The sequence below is a fragment of the Schistocerca serialis genome, chromosome 11 (assembly GCF_023864345.2).
Source record: "Schistocerca serialis cubense isolate TAMUIC-IGC-003099 chromosome 11, iqSchSeri2.2, whole genome shotgun sequence".
Lineage (NCBI taxonomy): Eukaryota > Metazoa > Arthropoda > Insecta > Orthoptera > Acrididae > Schistocerca > Schistocerca serialis.
The window spans coordinates 207,534,331-207,548,721 of record NC_064648.1 but is presented as its reverse complement, the minus strand read 5'-3'; the positions used below and the strand labels follow the sequence as shown (position 1 = coordinate 207,548,721).

The window sequence follows — 14,391 nt, the reverse complement described above, 5'->3', positions numbered from 1 at the left end:
ATATGACTCACTGATATTATCATCAAAACACATTACATTTTGGTATTCTGTGAAGTGCACAGTATTACATTTCCCTACATTTAAAACAAGTAGCCAATCACTGCAGCATTTTGAAACCTGACCGAGATGCAAATTTTTTTATTCAAATTGAACTTCATTAAAGATGACTGCATCATCCACAAAAATACAATTAATTTTGTCTGCCAACTGATTAATGATCAGCATGAGTCCAAATAAACTTCACGACTCTCCATTCAAGATGACAATCTCTCTCCTCCCCACCAAGAAAGGCTCAATCCAGAAACAAATTTTGTTTCATACAGCATATTATCATAGTTTTGTTGATAAGCACTGGTGAAGTAGAGACTGAAATGCTTTATGGAAGCAATAAATGTTGCAGGCTCCTCGCTGCCCCGAATAATAGCTTTCTGCATTGTCATGAGAGAAGGACAAGCTGGGTTCCACACAACTGACATTTTCAGAATCTATTCTGGTTAGTGAACAGGAGCTGTGTTGTATGTGTATTCATCCATTCATTAATATAAAATTCCTCCAGCAAATGATTAAAGAGGACTGTGAGAGAGCTCATGTTCCTGTGTAGCACCACACACGATCTCATAGTTCCTAGGCAGCTTCTTGTCTGAAACTAACTTTGCATGTCGTATTGATAAGTACTGCATCCTTTAATATTGCTTCCTGACAATCCAAACCAATTAAAAAAAAAAAATGTACTTAACGGTGGCGGGATGTTGAAAAACCTCCTGACAACAACAACCGCTGACAATTGTGTCAAATTCAAGAATTAGTTAAATGATATCCGAGCGACAGCAGGCACGTCAGTCGTGTATAACTCATCAAAAGTATTTAATACTCCGAGTACAGAAATGACACATTTTCTATTGTTTCTGCATCTGCGCAGTTAACACACACAGAGCATATGTGAGACTTTTCTCATTTCTTTCATTTTCCCAAGACTGACAATATTTTACAATCGCTGACCTGTGTTGGCTACTAAGGTAAAACTGGAGGGGCTATCTAATAGATTCAAACTGCAAAACAGGAAGGTACAAAGATGCTACTGATGTGAAAGTAGTCCACTGATTACCTTATGTTCCACCGCACCACAGCCTCCTGCAGGGTGGTCATGTCACAATTCACAAGCTTAGACAGACGAGACATGCTGCTTACGGGAAAACAGTAACCGTCTTCCTGTAATTTCTTTTTAATTGTACCTCTCAGCCTCATCTGACAGGAGTAATACCATTACCAGTTTCTACTCATTGCCATGTCATCATCACATCAATTGAATATGTAACATATTAACTCATCAAGTAGTTACTATACAATGTACTCATTTCATATGATGGTGATTTGATAATAAGACAAGACTGGTAATAAAATAACGAGGGTAATCCCAAAAGTAAGGTCACCCATTTTTTTATAAGTACACAGACCTGTTTATTTCTACAATGTTTTACATAAGTTTACAGCTGGAACAATTAGCTATTTGTTGACATAATCACCACTTCTGTTGATGCATTTCTGTAGACTCTGTGGCAGTTTTTGTATGCCCACGTCATACCAGCTCGCTGCCATGCTGTTCAGAAAGTTATGAACCTCTTCTTTCACCTCGTCGTCGGAGCTGAATATTCTTTTAACTTAGCGAACAAGTGATAGTCACTGGGCGCCAAGTCAGGACTATAGGGTGGGTGGGTGATTATGTTCCACTGAAACTGTTGCACGATAGCAACAGTTTGCCGAGCAATGTGTGGGCGAGCATTGTCATGGAGAATGTGTACGCCCTTGCTCAACATTCCTCTTCTCCAGTTCTGAATTGCCCGTTTGAGTTTTTCAGAGTCTCACAGTACCTGTCACCGTTAATTGTGGTCCCAGTGGGCATAAAGTCGACCAACAGTACCCCTTTCCGATCCCAAAAAACAGTTCTCGTGACTTTACCGGCAGACTGTCTTTGTTTGAACTTCCGCAGCTTTGGCGAAGGACACCGCCACTGGTGTTATTGTCGCTCGGTCTCAGTTGTAAAGTAGTATGCCCAGGTTTCGTCACCTGTGACTATTGAGTCCAGAAAGTTGTCCTGTTCGGCTGCAAGGCGGTGAAGAAATGCGTGGGAAGCATCAACTCGTTGCCGCATGTGGTCCTGAGTCAGCATGTGTGGCACCCATTTTGTGCACACCTTCCGGTAGTTCAATGTTTCCGTTAAAATTCTGTGAGTGGTGCTTCGGGAAACCTCAGGAACCGACGTGCAGAGATCATGCAGGGTGATCCATCAATCTTCACGCGTACTTTGCTCAACCTTCAACACTGTCTCCTCAGAAATTGGCAGTCTCCTGCTCCTTTGCTCCTCGTGAATTTCGGTCCGACCAGCTGCAAACTCTCTACACCACTTACGAACATTTTTGACATCCGTGCACAACTCACCATACACTTCCGTGAATTGACGACGGATTCAGTTGGCGCATTGCCCTATGCATTCAAAAACCGAATAACTGCACGCAATTCGCACTTGGCGGTAACATCCAACGGGAGCTCCATTCTCAACGGCTGCCGAGCCAAGACTGAGTGCCTCAGCACGGCGTGCGTGTGTTTACACACAGCGCGTGAAGCACTTGTCATAACGGTGTGACCAACTCCCACACAAACAGAGTTCTGTACTTCTAAGAAAATAGGAGACCTTGCTTTTGAGATTACCCTTGTACTTTTCTGACCTGAAGCAGGTACTATTGGTCAATGGTATGTCTTCAAAACAACAAATGCATGTCTTCAAAACAACAAATGTATGTCTTCAAAACAACAACTGTTTACATATGGGCCAATCTGTCCTCTCACTTTCGCTGTCTGTTACGTAGCAGCAGACACTACAGCCAATGTTGCACGTGGTTACCACACATCCTTACACAGGACTGTGTCACACACATTGGTCACACATTACTGCAACATTGTCAACAGGTTAGGCGTACACCCATGCCGCTGAGTAACCCCGTAGCCAGAAATCCAATGAATTCGGGTATGATGAACAGAAAGACCAGTAGCATGGATAGGGCAATGGTAAACCACAGCCACTCTCTCTCTGCAAGGGTAACATTCTCCAACAGCTCTGACAATTTGTCATGCACCTGTTAAGCTGTTTGGTAAAGTGTATAGCCCCATGAATCTGTTAGTGATAATTCCTGCCCATACACCGATACTGAAGCAATCCTGATACCTCAGCTGGGCAATTGCTCACGGATCTGCATCTCTCCCGACGTGGATATTGTGATAATTCTCTGTATCATGTCCTGTGAGTACTGCCTATGCAATCGAATATCACACATTACTCATCTCAAGTTGGATTGGATTGTTTGGGGAAAGAGACCAAACAGCGAGGTCATCAGTCTCATTGGATTAGCAAATGACGGGGAAGGAAATCGGCCGTGCCCTTTCAAAGGAACCATCTCGGCATTTGCCTGGAGTGATTTAGGGAAATCACGGAAAACCCAAATCAGGATGGCCGGACGCGGGATTGAACCGTCGTCCTCCCGAGTGCGAGTCCAGTGTGGTAACCACTGCGCTACCTAGCTCGATTCGTCACAAGTAAAACATCCCATATCCCAACAGGTACTGGTTACTGGAGATCTAATTATAGGAATTTTTCTTCTAGTTTTGATAAAAACTACCTCCCATAGGAATATTAGGACTACGTGACATTTCTTTGAGCACACTGTGCATGAAGGGTGGGTGCAAAGTAACTCCCTCGTTTTAATGTCCGTAAGTTTTGTGATTGTTCATCTTTATTGATGAATGCTGTTCTGTTTTGTTACAGGATCCCTCAGAACACCTTGACTGTCTGTATCATCTTCTTACAGTGAATGGGGAGACGGCAAGAAAGCTGACTTTACGAGAGCGCAACCAGGTCACTTTACAGTTTGAAGTGTGACAATCTGCAGTCCTGGTTCAGCGATGGTGGTGGATCGTTTGTACCCTCCGTGCCATACTTGATGCTAAAACCATTAGAATAGTCACACCAAGCTAATGACAACTGGGTCAGTTGTGGATAAACCACAATGAGGATGACCTTAGGTGGCACAATCTCCAGAAAATGCAGCAGCAGTGAGAGACATCTTCACCTCCAGTCCTCATGAATCGACACATCATGCAGCTCGAGACAGTGGAATCGGCAGGCACACAGTGTGTGTTATGTTAAAGAAGGACCTGATGTGGAAACATGGATATCCTCGGTGTAGCAAAGCAGCTTAAATCACTTAATAAAGGCAAGGCTTCCAGTCCAGATGGTATACCAGTCAGGTTCCTCTCAGAGTACGATGACATAGCTCCATGTTTAGTAATTATATACAGCCGCTCACTCACAGAAAGTTCCATACCTAATGACTGGAAAGTTGCTCAAGTCACATCAACATCCAAAAAGGAAAATAGGAGTAATCCACTGAATTACAGGCCTATATCACTAACATCAATTTGCATTAAGGTTTTCAAACATATACTGTATTTGAACATTATGAAGTACCTCGAAGAAAAACGTTTTTGACACATAGTCAGCACGGATTCAGAAAATGTCATTCTTGCAGAACACAACTAGCTCTTTATACTCGTGAAGTAATGAGTGCTATCGACAGGAGATGTCAAATTGACTCCATATTTTTAGATTTCCAGAAGGCAATCGACACCATTCCTCACAAGCGTCTTTTAACCAAACTGCGTGCCTACGGAGTATCGCCTCAGTTGTGCGACTGGATCCGTGATTTATTGTCAGAAAGGTCACAGTTCATAGTAATAGATGAAAAGTCATTGAGTAAAACAGAAGTAATATCCAGCACTCCCAAAGGAAGTGTTATAGGCCCTGTATTGTTCCTGATCTATATTATTGACATAGGAGACAATCTGAGTAGATCTCTTAGATTGAAACTTCCTGGCAGATTAAAACTGTGTGCCCGACCAAGACTCGAACTCGGGACCTTTGCCTTTCGCGGGCAAGTGCTCTACCATCTGAGCTACCGAAGCACGACTCACGCCCGGTACTCACAGCTTTACTTCTGCCAGTACCTCATCTCCTACCTTCCAAACTTTACAGAAGCTCTCCTGCGAACCTTGCAGAACTAGCACTCATGAAAGAAAGGATATTGCGGAGACATGGCGTAGCCACAGCCTGGGGGATGTTTCCAGAATGAGATTTTCAGTCTGCAGCGGAGTGTGCGCTGATATGAAACTTCCTGGCAGATGGTTGAGCACTTGCCCGCGAAAGGCAAAGGTCCCGAGTTCGAGTCTCGGTCGGGCACACAGTTTTAATCTGCCAGGAAGTTTCATATCAGCGCACACTCCGCTGCAGAGTGAAAATCTCATTCTGAGATCTCTTAGATTATTTGCAGATGATCTTGTCATTTACAGTCTTGTAAAGTCATCAGATGACTAAAATGAATTCAGAATCATTTAGATAAGATATCTGTGTGGTGTGAAAAGTGTCAATTGACCCTGAATAAAGAAAAGTGTTAAGTTATTCACATGAGCACTAAAAGAAATCAGCTAAATTTCAATCACGCAATAAGTCACAAAAATCTGAAGGCTGTAAATTCAACTAAATACTTAGGGATTACAATTGCAAATAACCTAAGTTGGAACTATCACACAGATAATACTGTGGGTAGAGCAAACCAAAGACTGCAATTCATTGGCAGAACATTTAGAAAGTGCAACAGGTCTACTAAAGTCCGCCCTATTCTGGAGTATTGCTGTGTGGTGTGGGATCCCCATCAGGTGGGACTGATGGATGACATCGAAAAAGTACAAAGGAGGGCGGCTCGTTTTGTATTATCACAAAGTGGCGGAGATAGTGCCACAGACACAAAATGTGAATTAGAGTGGTAACCATTAAAACAAAGGGGGTTTTTAGTTGCAACGGGATTTTCTCATGAAATTTCAATCACCAGTTTTCTCCTCTGATTGTGAAAACATTCTGTTGGTACCCACCTACATAGGGAGAAATGATCATCATGATAAAATAAGATAAATCAGGGCTCACACCAAAAACTTTAAGTGCTCGTTTTTCCCGCGCGCCGTTCGAGAGTGGAATGGTAGAGAGACAGCTTGAAGGTGGTTCACTAAACCCTCTGCCAGGCACTTAATTCTGAATAGCAGAGTAATCATGTTGATATAGATGTAGATGTTCATGAATTATCACTGGAGGGTTGTGACAGGCAGATGGAGTACGGGGAAATTATGCTGTCACCACATAAAGATTGCCCAAATTTGTTCAAGAACATTACTTGGAGCCAGGAGGCAGTTTCACATTGGGAGATTCATCAGTTGACACAGCTGCCATTATTGAGCAGAAACAGATCCAGGAATGAAAACTGAAAAATTACAAAGTTGACCAAAATTGGCAGCAGCACATGGTATGACAGAATCATCTCATTGATCCATTCGTACTGCAAAACACCACCAACAGTGACCAGTATCACCAGATACTGCATGAAGATGTATGGCCACTGACATCACAATGGGGCAATGTTGCAGATATTTTTTTTTTCAGCAAGATCGAGCACTACCTCATTTTGCTCCATCATCCGTGACTGGCTGGACAAATACTTTTCAGGACGTCAGCTGGGATGGTGAGCAATGCCCTCTGAGCAGTCCCAACCTCAACCCTGGTGACTTCTCCTTGTTGGGTTCAGCCAAAGAGGCGTCCTGAACAAACCCACTCACGCTCGACGAATCAGAGGAGAGGATCACAGTTGTTCTCAGAGTGACTTTCCTGCAGAAATCAACTGACGACATCCCTATATGTTTACATTATTTATATATAAAAACAAAGATGAGGTGACTTACCGAACGAAAGCGCTGGCAGGTCGATAGACACACAAACAAACACAAACATACACACAAAATTCAAGCTTTCGCAACAAACTGTTGCCTCATCAGGAAAGAGGGAAGGAGAGGGGAAAACGAAAGGAAGTGGGTTTTAAGGGAGAGGGTAAGGAGTCATTCCTATGTGTGGATGGATATGTGTGTGTGTGCGAGTGTATACCTGTCCTTTTTTCCCCCTAAGGTAAGTCTTTCTGCTCCCGGGATTGGAATGACTCCTTACCCTCTCCCTTAAAACCCACTTCCTTTCGTCTTCCCCTCTCCTTCCCTCTTTCCTGATGAGGCAACAGTTTGTTGCGAAAGCTTGAATCTTGTGTGTATGTTTGTGTTTGTTTGTGTGTCTATCGACCTGCCAGCGCTTTCGTTCGGTAAGTCACCTCATCTTTGTTTTTATATATAATTTTTCCCACGTGGAATGTTTCCTTCTATTATATTGTTTACATTATTTGGTCAACCATGCAGGACCATATGTAGAATTTTAATGTAGTATACATATTCTCATGGTCTTGAGAACTGACAACAATTTGTTCCATGTCCAAATATTCCTTCACCAAAAATTTATGGGCATTTGAAACTAGGGAGTGACTTCCCACAATTCTCACCCACACAGTAGCCTATATAAGGTTTCTCTTTAAATGTAATGAAAAACCAAGTTGACTGCTCATAAGCAGCGCAATATCTTAAAAGTAAAGCAAATAATCTGAAAAGTTAATAGCATGTCAGGAGCGATGCTAAAATAATAATGTGTTAAGTTTCAGTTTAGTAACTTTAACAGTTTCTGATATTTGGACATTTTACGTAAAAATCATCGGCGCAACAGGAAGGAGCTAGAAACTTCAAAATTTATATTCGGATTCCTTTTTCATTGTAATTTAATGGAAACAGCATGCTGGATCTCACAAAATAATATTTTGGTTGAAATTCATGATTTTCTGTTTTTGTGTCCTAAAAGTACTGAAGCAAGATAGATTGAGTGAGTGATTAGATAAAGCTAGGATGTTTAGATTTAGGTAGACTGGAGATAAGCTATAATAACAAAGATGTGAGAAGTTTCCTAAAGGTAGCTATAAAACTATAGCTGTAGCGTCTCTCAAAAGGGCAAGTTCAGAGCTCATCTATTGCGTGCAGTGCAACTAAAATAATTCTCTCGCCAAAAGTATTTAACCTAGCCACATCAGAATTTAATTACAAATACTTACCTGTGTGCTGATTGCACAATTAAATTGAGAGTTTCATTGGCCTTCAGCGAACGAAGGAATTAATTATTTAGTAACTCGGAGTGGTGTACTGCTAGCCCCAGCAGCTGGTCAGGAAGGCAAATGTTGTCGGCTGCGCCTTAAGTGGTCCACACCGCAGCTATATAAATAAGAGCGCTGCGATCTAGAGTCAGGCCCCAGTTCTCTTCTAGATTCGTTTCAGCGCGCACTCCGTGTCGGAAGCTGCGTCGCGTCTGTGCAGTTGCAAGGAGCAGCTTCGGATGCCATATTACGTAACTTGGTGTGCACGTAACAATGAGTCAGCATTTGGGTAATGTGTGAACAACTCCAGTGATTTATTCTCAGTTTGCGTATGTCATATTTTCACATGTCGCCGCAGGACAGACCTTCTGTCATTACTAATGTGGCGTTTCATGAGTTATGACATCAAATTTTGGCGAGCATTCACTTTGAACATTTAAACTGATAACGATTATTGAACAGTTTCATTATCTAGGGATGATATGATCCACACATTAGACTTTGAACAGATCTGATAGTACAACAGCTGATAGTAACATTGCTGGGTTAAACATGTACAGAACTTTATGGATTATCGTTTTCAGAATATAGCGAAAATTGTTATAGTAAATTGCATTTTCTATGAATCCCAGACATCATCCTAAATCCTCAGCGTACTGAACTTCAATGATCAATACCTTTATTTCTCCAGCAGAGTGGGCACAGTGAACTTTAATTACAGTCATCACGTTTTTGTTAATCAGTTTCTGGTTGTCAACATTGTAGTCAGAGAGCCTCTGTTGATAACGGCGACAATATAGAAAAATATTTTCCATGCGCCACCCCACAACGTGTTTGTAAATAGGGAAAAATCAAGAGTTTTACATACAGGTAAGTTTCTCCTGAGATTTCCTGATTTTGCGCGCACACACACACACACACACACACACACACACACACACACGCCCACCTGGTCCATACTGCTGGCGGTACGGCCTGTGCCGTGTGGCGGGGCTGCCGTCCTCGATGAGGCGGTCGATGAGCTCGGCGTACGCGTCCGTGCCCGGCACGGCACTCGCCAGCACGGGGTCCGTCGCCCCCACAGTTTGCAGCGGGTGGTAGCCGGTGGGGGCGGACGCCCTGCGCTGTGCCTCCTCCGCCTCCCTCTGCCCGGGGTAGCGCACCAGTCTGCGGGCACAGCAGGACACGGTGTGGGTGCAGTGTGTGAGGCAGTCTGACATGCTGCTACAAGTGAGGGTGAAGAGCCTACAATTGGCTCAGTTGTGTTGTGTGGGAGTGGTGTCATTATATCTCAACTGTGGAAAATTGATGAACTCCCAACACGCTGATATAATTGTAGGTCAGCAACTTCTGTTAATCAGTGCAACAGGAAACCAGCTAAAGTTACAAACTTTACTTTTGTTATTTACTTCACGACTAGTTTCACACGGGGACCCATTTTTAAACCACCCAGACAGTCAAAATGGTATATTCAAAAATACAGGAGCCATGTCAAAAATATATGCATATTATGAAGTGCAAATGAACAATTACCTGTATGTGCTGCAGCTATTCATTTGCAATTCATAGCATATAGTCGAAACAAGGCCCCGGGAGTAGACATCATTGCAATAAAACTACTGATAGCCTTGGGAGAGCCAGTCTTGACAGAACGCTACCATCTGGCGAGCAAGATGTATGAGAAAGGTGAAATACCCTCAGACTTCAAGAAGAATATAATAATTCCAATCCCAAAAAAAGCAGGTGTTGACAGATGTGAAAACTAAGCGAACTATCAGTTTAATAAGTCACGGCTGCAAAATACTAACACGAATTCTTTACAGATGAATGGAAAAACTGCTAGAACTCAACCTCGAGGAAGATCAGTTTGGATTCCGTACAAATGTTGGAACACATGAGGCAATACTGACACTACGACTTATCTTAAAAAATAGATTCACGAAAGGCAAACCTACATTTCTAGCATTTGTACACTTGGAGAAGGCTTTTGACAATGTTGACTGGAATAATCTCTTTCAAATTCTGAAGGTGACAGGGGTAAAATACAGGGACCGAAAAGCTATTTACAATTTGTACAGAAAGCAGATGGGAGTTATAAGAGTCGAGGGACATGAAAGGGAAGCAGTGGTTGGGAAGGGAGTGAGACAGGGTTGTAGATATCCCTGGTGTTATTCAATCTTTATATTGAGCAAGCAGTGAAGGAAACAAAAGATACATTCGGAGCAGGAATTAAAATCCATGGAGAAGAAATAAAAACTTTGAGGTTTGCCGATGACATTGTAATTCTGTTAGTGACAGGAAACGACCAGAAAGAGCAGCTGAACAGAATGGACAGTGTCTTGAAAGGAGGGTATAAGTTGAACACCAACAAAAGCAAAACGAGGATAATGGAATGTAGTCGAATTAAGTCGGGTGATGCTGAGGGAATTAGATTAGGAAATGAGACACTTAAAGTAGTAAAGGAGTTTTGCTATTTGGGGAGCAAAATAACTGATGATGGTCAAAGTAGAGAGGATGTAAAATGTAGACTGGCAATGGCAAGGAAAGTGTTTCTGAAGAAGAGAAATTTGTTAACATCGAGTATAGATTTAAGCATCAGGAAGTCGTTTCTGAAAGTATTTGTATGGAGTGTAGCCATGTATGGAAATGAAACATGGACGATAAATAGTTTAGACAAGAAGAGAATAGAAGCTTTTGAAATGTGGTGCTACAGATGAATGCTGAAGATTAGATGGGTAGATCACATAACTAATGAGGAGGTATTGAATAGAATTGGGGAGAAGAGAAATTTGTGGCACAGCCTAACTAGAAGAAGGGATCAGTTGGTAGGACATGTTCTGAGGCATCAAGGGATTACCAATTTAGTACTGGAGGGCAGCGTGGAGGGTAAAAATTGTAGAGGGAGACCAAGATATGAATACAGTAAACAGATTCAGAAGGATGTAGGTTGCAGTAGGTACTGGGAGATGAGGAAGCTTGCACAGGATCGAGTAGCATGGACAGCTACATCAAACCAGTCTCTGGACTAAAGACTACAACAACAAATAGCACATACATATTTTTGATATGGTTTTTGTATTTTTAGAAATATCATTTAGACTATCTGGATGATTTGAAAATGAGTCTCAGCCCAGAAGTGGTCATCAAGCAAATAAAAAAAAATTTTAAAAGTGAAATATGCAATTTTGGCTGGTTTTTCATTGTACTTAAAAATGAATGAGACAATAAATAATGACCACATTTACAGGATTAAGAATATAATAATTCTAATTCCAAAGAAAGCAGGTGTTGACAGGTGTAAATATTATCAAACTATCAGTAATTCATGATTCAAAATACTGACACAAATTATTTACAGATGAATGGAAGAACGGTGGAAGCCAATATTTTGGAAATGTAGAAACACGTGAGTGAAAACTGACCAAACAGTTTATGTTAGAAGATATGCCAAAGAAATGCAAACATTTGTTTACCAGAGTGAAAAATACTACAACCAGAGTACAAAAAATGTGAATAAATCCTGGGCAGAGTTACATACAGAAAAGATGGGAAGTTCCTTGTTGACTTATCTGGCAGCTTCAAAGACATTTAATCAAAACATCTTGATAGATTCTTTTGGCTTGCTCTCTCCAGCTGCCAGAGATTGTGGTCATGTGTGTACGAGTTGTGTTTACGTGAGTGTGGGTGTGTTTTATATTTTTAACAAAGCCCTTATTGACCGAAAGTGAACTTTCCAAGTCTTTTTGCTGTGCCTCTCTGCAGCTCAGCATCTCCACTACATGGTAGGTAGCAACTGTCCTTTTCATTGTACTGTTACATTCCATTGTTTGATACATTTGTGCTTTTTTTACTTGTTAGTATTAGCACCCAAGTCATGTAATATCATATAATATGTGAAGTAAAGTACATGATACATGATGTCATCGCCCCAGAAGTTTTATCTTCCAGGAAAGACTTCTTTAGCTATTAGATGTAAGCTCTTCAGCCATGTCATATTATATATACACTCCTGGAAATTGAAATAAGAACACCGTGAATTCATTGTCCCAGGAAGGGGAAACTTTATTGACACATTCCTGGGGTCAGATACATCACGTGATCACACTGACAGAACCACAGGCACATAGACACAGGCAACAGAGCATGCACAATGTCGGCACTAGTACAGTGTATATCCACCTTTCGCAGCAATGCAGGCTGCTATTCTCCCATGGAGACGATCGTAGAGATGCTGGATGTAGCCCTGTGGACGGCTTGCCATGCCATTTCCACCTGGCGCCTCAGTTGGACCAGCGTTCGTGCTGGACGTGCAGACCGCGTGAGACGACGCTTCATCCAGTCCCAAACATGCTCAATGGGGGACAGATCCGGAGATCTTGCTGGCCAGGGTAGTTGACTTACACCTTCTAGAGCACGTTGGGTGGCACGGGATACATGCGGACGTGCATTGTCCTGTTGGAACAGCAAGTTCCCTTGCCGGTCTAGGAATGGTAGAACGATGGGTTCGATGACGGTTTGGATGTACCGTGCACTATTCAGTGTCCCCTCGACGATCACCAGTGGTGTACGGCCAGTGTAGGAGATCGCTCCCCACACCATGATGCCGGGTGTTGGCCCTGTGTGCCTCGGTCGTATGCAGTCCTGATTGTGGCGCTCACCTGCACGGCGCCAAACACGCATACGACCATCATTGGCACCAAGGCAGAAGCGACTCTCATCGCTGAAGACGACACGTCTCCATTCGTCCCTCCATTCACGCCTGTCGCGACACCACTGGAGGCGGGCTGCACGATGTTGGGGCGTGAGCGGAAGACGGCCTAACGATGTGCGGGACCGTAGCCCAGCTTCATGGAGACGGTTGCGAATGGTCCTCGCCGATACCCCAGGAGCAACAGTGTCCCTAATTTGCTGGGAAGTGGCGGTGCGGTCCCCTACGGCACTGCGTAGGATCCTACGGTCTTGGCGTGCATCCGTGCGTCGCTGCGGTCCGGTCCCAGGTCGACGGGCACGTGCACCTTCCGCCGACCACTGGCGACAACATCGATGTACTGTGGAGACCTCACGCCCCACGTGTTGAGCAATTCGGCGGTACGTCCACCCGACCTCCCGCATGCCCACTATACGCCCTCGCTCAAAGTCCGTCAACTGCACATACGGTTCACGTCCACGCTGTCGCGGCATGCTACCAGTGTTAAAGACTGCGATGGAGCTCCGTATGCCACGGCAAACTGGCTGACACTGACGGTGGCGGTGCACAAATGCTGCGCAGCTAGCGCCATTCGACGGCCAACACCGCGGTTCCTGGTGTGTCCGCTGTGCCGTGCGTGTGATCATTGCTTGTACAGCCCTCTCGCAGTGTCCGGAGCAAGTATGGTGGGTCTGACACACCGGTGTCAATGTGTTCTTTTTTCCATTTCCAGGAGTGTAGTTTACTATGGCTGGCAGATCATCTGGATTTTGGGCACAGTATCCGGGAACTTTAGCCTATAAATTGCAAGATGGAGGTGTGCCAACATCTTGCTCTCTGCACTGGGAAAGTAGTGTTAATTCTTGAAAAATATGTCAAGATGTTTTGATTTAAATGTGTCTGAAGCTGCCAGATAAGTTGAAAAGCTAGTTCCATAACTCTGCCCAGGACATATTCCCCTCTTTTAGTGCTGTGATAGTAGTATTTCTCATTCTGGTTCCCAACTTTTACTCTGCCATAATTTTGAGGTTGGACCACAATAGCTTGGCAACCGATTTAGATTTTTGTTTCCTTGGGTGACAATCGATCCAGTATAGATTTCTTTATTGTTATTTGAACCATAAATTATGAATAATATAAATTGAAACAGTCACAAAGGTAATGTTGTTGGGAAAGCAAACTACACTCTGTGATCTATTCATAGAACACTTAGAAAATGCAACAGGTCTACTGAAGAGATTGCCTACGCTACACTTTTCTGCCCTGTTCTTGAGTATTGTTGTGTGGTATAGAATCCTTACCAGATATGATTAACAGATGACATCAAAAAAGTTCAAAGCAGGGGAGCTCATATTGTATTATTGGAAAACAGGGGAGAGAGTGTTACAGATATGATATTTGAATTAGGGTGGTGGTGATCAAAACAAAGTCATTATTTGTTATTGTAGGACAATCTCATGAAATTTCAATCACCAACTTTCTCCTCTGAATGTGAAAATATTTTATTGGCAATCTTATACATCAGAAGAAATGATCATTTTAATACAATAAGAGACATCAGGGCTTGCACAGAAAGATTTAAGTGCTTGTTTTTCC

At 42.9% G+C, this 14,391-nt stretch overlaps 1 protein-coding gene across 1 annotated transcript in view; it reads right to left on the bottom strand.

Annotated features, from left to right (window-relative positions):
* The window catches only part of LOC126426662 (serine/arginine repetitive matrix protein 2-like), a 288,117-nt gene that overhangs the window by 188,517 nt on the left and 85,209 nt on the right, over positions 1–14,391 (bottom strand). Inside the window, exon 8 of the mRNA XM_050088547.1 lies at positions 9,058–9,275. Within this exon, the coding sequence (XP_049944504.1) occupies positions 9,058–9,275 (218 nt within the window). The remainder of the gene's footprint in view (positions 1–9,057; positions 9,276–14,391) is intronic.